Below are 7,062 nucleotides of genomic sequence, written 5' to 3' on the forward strand. Positions count from 1 at the left end.
GACCAGGAAGGATGCCCCAATCCTGGCAGTGCTCAAAGCCAGGTTGGATAAGGCCTTGAACAACCTGGCCTAGTGGGAGGTGTCCCTGCCCATAGAAAGCAGGTTTGGGATTAGATGATTTTTAAAGTCCCCTCCAGCCCTTAACATTCTGTGATTCTTTCACAACAAAACACCTTAACTATGATCAACCTGGCAAATAAAGTTAATTTCCTAATAGTTTGGCTTCAAAAGCAGCTTCAGCAACAGCACCTGCACAGTCTTCTGCTGCTCCTTGAAAGTCCATAATCTCCCCTTCACATTTTGGCAGTCTGTTGTCATGGCCTGCAGCTCTGCCTCAGCCAAGAGCAGCTGCTTCCTGCAGCGCATGTAGTTCAGGAGCAGCTCATAGAACTCGTGCCTGTCCTGGTGAGCCACACTCTCGAATTCCTCGGCATAGGAGTCGACGTTCTCCAGCCAGGAGCAGGGCTCGAAGATCTTCAGCTGCTCCCTGGTGAAAGGCACCAGCTCTGGCTCGGAGGGCAGCTCTGGGTACAGCCTCTCGTGGTGCAGCAGGGGCTTCACTGCCATGATGGTGGGCTTCTCGTAGGACAGCTCCAAGGACAGGTCTGGATAAACCGGCCGCGGAACGCGCGCCTTGGACTGCTCAGGGCGCTGGGAGGTGCTGGGAGGAAGCTTCTCTGAAGAGCAGGAGAGAGGATCCCTCAAGTCTTGTCGGTTTTCAGCTCTTCTGCCCTGTACAAAGCCCATCACTGACAGAGGGGGAGCAGTACTGGACTGAAAGGTACTACTCAGTAAGTCAGGATTTCTAGATCCACTAGCAGCTGCCTCCACAGGGCTCTGAGGTTTGTCCAACTTGCTCTTCTCAACATCCCCCGCACATTCCTCCTGGGAAGGATCAGCTTTGACCTCTTCTGCATCTCTGGGAGGCTCCAGAGCCGCTGCCAGAGCCCCTTCATTTGCTGAAGATAAATGATTTTGGGGGGTGTCAGACACATCATTTATAGTTCTCCTATCTTCTTCTTCATCTCTGAGCTGAATTTCTGTGAATTCTCCAGGATGTTCCACTTGCACTCTCCTGGCTTGAGAAGACCCTTCTGCCACAGGAGGCAGGAAAACATCATCAGGCTCTTGTACCTGGGGCTCCTCATTACTTCTTTTCTTTTTTTCCTAAGAAAACAAAAAATTAACAGTGTCACTGCCAAATGAATCTCTTCATCTTGCATCCCGAATCCCACCAACACCAAAAGTAGTATTTGTCAGCATTATGACTCCAAAAGCCCTTTTAAACATATTAATTTTCATAATATTTAAGATAAAAACAAATATACCAAACAAATCTCTGTTCTTTAGCTGCCCTATGAAGACTGTCTACCAGTGTGTCGTTTTGTGCTCTTGCACAAGGCTTCAACGTTTCTAAGCAAAAATCTATAAATATCACAGGACAGACTGTTTCATCAACACAGAAAACAATCAACATAACAGGTCCCCGACACCTAAGAAGAGTTACTCAATTTCACCTATCGACAGAAAAAAAAAAAAAAGTTACTCTGTGATCCAGATCCATCTTAAGTTTTACAGAATATTTTAGTGACTGGAGAAATATTTTCAAAACAGTAATTTCAGAACAGCAATTTCAGAAAGCAAGTCTGGAATGTAACCCTTAGCTACATTCTAAAACCATGGTAACATCTGAACAATTACTGAAATACCTATTTTCAGCAGGCAATACACACTGGAGACATAAAAAAACTTAACAGTGCCATTAAAACTGTAAATCAATTTAAAATTACCATTAGTTTAAGGCTCAATAATTCCATAAATCTAATCTAAACTGTAGATTAGCTTCCTTTCTAAAAACACAGCATAGGAAATGAACTAAGATTTTGATAATCTGTAAATCATTTGCCAACTCGTAAAACAAAAAATTGGCACAGCAATTGTAAATTGTGTAGATCTAGCACTTTATTAGGAGCAAAACTGAGGAGTTAGGTCACAGTGCTCCAGTTTTGGATAACCCAGATAATGTAACAATGAACACAGGTGAAATGAGTACAAGCTTTTAATTTGGGGAAATAATAACAGGAAAAAGACGACAGTTCTGGAAACTTGCTTGCAGTATCTCATATAATTTTACTAAATATTTGAATGGTTTTGCCTTAAGAGAAAGCATAAATGAAAACCAAGGCACTATTGATCAAGAACACCTCGATCTCAAGGCTAATTTTACTCTGAACATATGGTCGTAGGTCCTTTACAAAAAACAGGAATTACTCTGGCTTGGGTTTCGTACTGTTTTCTGGTGTATTAAAACCTGTAAACACTTCTGATCACAAAACAGCTCTGACTCACTACCTAAAGCTGCAGGTGAGAGGCTAAAAATACATCAGTGCAATTCTTTAAGCCAGGACTTGTCATAATAAGCATCTCCTGACAATTACCGCAAAGTCAATAACGTCCATAGGATACTGTATCACTAAATCATATTTATACAGTCTATTGATCCACATACTTCACAAACACATGGTGGTCCTCTCCTCTCTACAATCTCAACGTTTCCTCTTGCACTCTTCGTACAGAATAAACTCCCTTTATCTCTCAGTATCAGCCTGCATCCCTCCCAGACCCAGCTGTTTTTTAAAATTTGTGATGTGCCTTTCAGTTCTCACTCTCCTAGGCAAAATAAATGGCACAATCATTAAAAGAGATTTCATCTGAGAAAGAATGAAAGAAATCAAGTTCTGAACTAACACACAGGAAAATGCTGCTTAAGCCACATATGAAAGAACCCCAGAATGGTCTGGGTTGGAAGGGACCTCAAAGACCATCTCATTCCAACCCTTTCCATAGGCAGGGACACTTCCACTAGACCAGGTCACTCCAAGCACTGTCCAGCCTGGCCTGGAACACTCCCAGGGATGGGAAAATGGCAGCTGCTCATTAGCCTTGCCCCATGCCCAATGCTGCTGGTGCTGCACAAGTTTAACTTTGGGGCTACCATTGTCAGAAAGCCCTGGGCTCCATTCCACCACTTGGCAGCTCTGCAGCTGAGCCAGCCTTTCTCTCAGCTCACAAGAATTCCAGCTTTTCAAAGGATTGCATTACAGCTTTTCCTGTGGCATGGGAATGGAAAAGTCCTTAATGTGACTGACCTGCAAACTGCATCCTCAGGCACGCCCAGGTATTAACAGAGGTGAGCACAGTAATAGCAACAGAAATACCAGAAATGGGTCATGTGCAGCACTGGAGAATTTAGGGTTCTCACATGTGACACCTCCAGTGAATTGTTTCACAGTGAATTTCACCTGGAAGGGATGGCTAAAGACTGGAGTCACCACACACATGTCCTTAATGAAACAGCAGTGTCATCCATGACTCACCACCTTCCTGCAGGGAACCAATTCTCTTAGGCAGCAGTTTGAAGGTCTGACTGCCTTGCACACGGCAGGGGGCTGAATCAAAACCAAAACAAAGACACAGTAATTCTTCTGGGATTGCTTTTGCCTGCAATCTTTGCTTCCCTTCCCTTCAGGAAGCACACCCACACCTGACACTTAGATTTAACCCTGGTTTGACAGAACACTGGTCGATTAATTCAGTGTTTTCAAAGAGTTTTGACAGTCATGACTTCAATGTCCTTGCTCTATATGGGCGTCCATAGGGACAACAAGAAAGAGGTCAAGAAACCAAGGAAAACATTTCCACTTTGTAAGGTAGTTCAAATCATTCCCATAAATATTCTCTGTAAAGAAAATAAAGCCTTCAGAAAACTGTCAGTACTAACATCATGAATAAAAACCACACTCAGAATAAAAACCTAGGAAGAGTGATACTTAAAAACTGCAGCGCCAACTCATGAAGAAGCAGCACTATCATGTGCTACACACAGCATCATGTTCTCAGCATTTCAAAGCCAAACGCAGACAAGATGGAGTATCACAGAATCACTGAATGATTTGGGTTAGAAAGGAACTTAAAGATCATCTCATTCCACCCCCTGCCATGTGCAGGGACACCTTCCACTGTCCCAGGCTGCTCCAAGCCCCATCCAGCCTGGCCTGGGACACTGCCAGGGATCCAGGGGCAGCCACAGCTGCTCTGGGCACCCTGGGCCAGGGCCTGCCCACCCTCCCAGCCAGCAATTCCTAATTGCCAAGAGCCCAAAATCTGTGCCTGCCCTCTGGCACTGGGAGCCATTGCCTGGGTGCTGTCCCTGCAGGCCTTGTCCCCAGTCCCTGGGCAGCTCTGCTGGAGCCCCTGGAGGCCCTGGCAGGGGCTCTGAGGTGTCCCTGGAGCCTTCTCTTGTGCAGCTGAACAACCCCAGCTCTGTCTGCAGGACTGTCTGCCCACACTACAGTAGAACACTGTAAATGCGGGCGAGCTCCATTGCCCCGGCTCTCCCACAGGACACGGGACCCCCGAGGAGGCCGCAGGACAACGTAATAAAAACCTTGTTTACACCCTGCTACAGCACAAGGCCTGTCACCACCCTCACGCGCCTGGTAAACACTACAAACCCACGGATACGGAGCGCAGAACAGCAGGAATCTTTTTACGGAACAAAAAAAAAAAACGCCCCACAACAACATCGCCCAGACACGCTCCCCCCACTCTCCACCCTCCACCATTAGAGGCCGCACAAACACGGATGTAAACACGGCCTGGCGCGGCCACCCCTACACGCGGGTCGCTCCCTCGGCCCCGCGGCGGCGGAGCACGCCCCGAGCCCCCCCCGGTGCCGGTGCCATTACCTTGGGGCGGGAGCGGGCGCGGCGCGGGGGTCGCACGGCCTCGGCCATGGCCCCGCTCCCCGCGCTCGGGCGGCACCGGGCCGCGCAGGGACGGGCGGCGGGACACGCCCCCGCCGCGCCACCCAATCACACACAGCGATGAGCGGTGGGACACGCCCCCGCCGCGCGGGCCAATCACAGGGCGAGGCCGAGGTGGGGCGGGGCCGCGGCCGTGAGGGTGGGACGGGGCGGGGCTAGGGGCTGAGGGAGCGGGCGGGACGGGGGAGCCAGAGAGCGTCGGTGGGGACAGACAGACCTCCATGGGGACAGACAGACCCTCCATGGGGACACATAGACACTCTGTGGGGACACACAGGCACTCAGAGGGACATACAGACACTCATAAGGACATACAGACACTTCCTGGGGACAGACAGACACTCCGTGGGGACGGACAGAGACTCATGAGGACACAGAGACACTTCTTGGGACAGACAGACACTCATGGGACAGACAGACACTCCATGGAGACAGACTGACACTCATGGGACAGACAGACACTCCATGGGTACAGACAGACACTCCGTAGGGAGCACACAGACATTCCATGGAGACATACTGGCACTCTGTGGGGACAGACAGACACTCATAGGGACATACAGGCATTTCATGGGGACAGACAGACACTCTGTTGGGACAGACAGTCACTCCATGGGGACAGACAGACACACCATGCGGACACACAGACACTCATAGAGACATACAGACACTCCATGGGGACAGACAGACACTCCATGAGGGCAGACAGACACTCTGTGGGGACACACAGACACTCATGGGGACAGACAGACACTCATGGGGACAGACAGACACTCTATGGGGACAGACACTTGTGGGGACAGACAGACACTCCTTGGGGATACATAGACACTCTATGGGGGCAGACAGACATTCCATGGGGAAACACAGACACTCATAGGGACACACAGACACTCTATGGGGACAGACAGACATTCATGGGGACACACAGGCACTCTGTGGGAACACACAGACACTCTGTGGGGACACACAGACATTCATGGGGACACACAGACCCTCATCAGGACAGACACACACTCTGTGGGGGCAGACAGACATTCATCGGGACACACAGACATTTCTTGGGGACGGACAGACACTCCATGGGGATAGACAGACACTCTGTGGGGACACACAGGCACTCTGTGGGGACACACAGGCACTCTGTGGGGACACACAGACACTCATGGGGACACAGACACTCCATGGGGACAGAGAGGCCATCCATGGGGACACACAGAATGTTTGTGTGGACACTTAGACCATCCATAACGAGCCATAGAAACTCCATAGGGACACGTAGACCATCCATGGGGTCACAAAAAGCATGCATGGGGACACAGAAAGCATCCATAGGTACCCACAGGCCATCCATGGGGACCCACAAGAGCATCCAAGGGGACACAGAGTATCCATAGGGACTGACAGAGCAGCCATGGGAACTGATAGACCATCCATGGGGACACAGGGATCCACAAGAGTGTCCATGGTCACACAGAGCACCTGTGGGGACCCCACAGACCAGCCCCAGGCGAGAGGGATCTGCTGTAGGGATCTGCAGAAACCAGCCGTAGGGACACAGAGACTGTCCATGGAGACTGACAGACGCTCCATGGATGACCAGGGCCCACTATAGGGACCCAGAGATCATCCACAGGGACATACAGGCCATCCATAGGGACTGACATAGGGACAACAGACCTTCCACAGGGACAGACTGCCCAGAGGGACTCACAGAGAGTCCACAGCGAAGCAGAGACTGCTAGAGGGACTCAAAGACCATCCATAGGGCCACCCCAAGCTTCTGCCACAGGGAATGTGGGATGCAGAGCCAAACCCCCACGAGCAGGATGGGGAGTGTGGGGTCACTTCTGTGTGCCCCAGGGCGTGAGACACCTCCAGCACAGCAGGAATGCTGGCTCAGCCCCAGAGCAGGAACTGCTGTCCCCCAGAGCCCTGTCCTGGCACCCGGCCATCCCCAGGGAGCCACAGCCGGAGCAGGAGGGACTTCTCCCGATGCCCAGGAGGATGAGCCCACCCAGAGCTCAGTGGCACATCACAGTCCTGTTACTGGCCTTGAACAGGCACTGTTCTCTCCCTGGGACCTCGTACCTAGGGCTTGAGAAGTCTTTGTGTTACTAGTGTAACCTGGAATTTGTAGTAGCTATGGGAAAGGTAAATTGGACGTGGGTGTAGGGGGAAACCTTCCCCAGCACCCCGATTTTGGGATTACTTCTGTGCTTTTAGTAAATGTGCA

At 50.4% G+C, this 7,062-nt stretch overlaps 1 protein-coding gene across 4 annotated transcripts in view; it reads right to left on the bottom strand.

Moving 5' to 3' along the window:
• EPG5 (ectopic P-granules 5 autophagy tethering factor) overlaps window positions 1-4,872 on the bottom strand; it is a 54,898-nt gene extending 50,026 nt beyond the window's left edge. For all 4 annotated transcript variants that reach the window (XM_054651549.2, XM_054651547.2, XM_054651548.2 and 1 more), the window contains exons 1-2: window positions 4,749-4,872; window positions 250-1,167 (exon numbers count right to left, since the gene is read on the bottom strand). In XM_054651549.2, the coding sequence (XP_054507524.2) occupies window positions 250-1,167; window positions 4,749-4,796 (966 nt within the window). In that variant the 5' untranslated portion in view covers window positions 4,797-4,872. The remainder of the gene's footprint in view (window positions 1-249; window positions 1,168-4,748) is intronic.
• Window positions 4,873-7,062: the final 2,190 nt, after the last annotated feature.

The sequence above is a fragment of the Agelaius phoeniceus genome, chromosome Z (genome assembly GCF_051311805.1).
Source record: "Agelaius phoeniceus isolate bAgePho1 chromosome Z, bAgePho1.hap1, whole genome shotgun sequence".
In the NCBI taxonomy this organism is placed as follows: Eukaryota; Metazoa; Chordata; class Aves; order Passeriformes; family Icteridae; genus Agelaius; species Agelaius phoeniceus.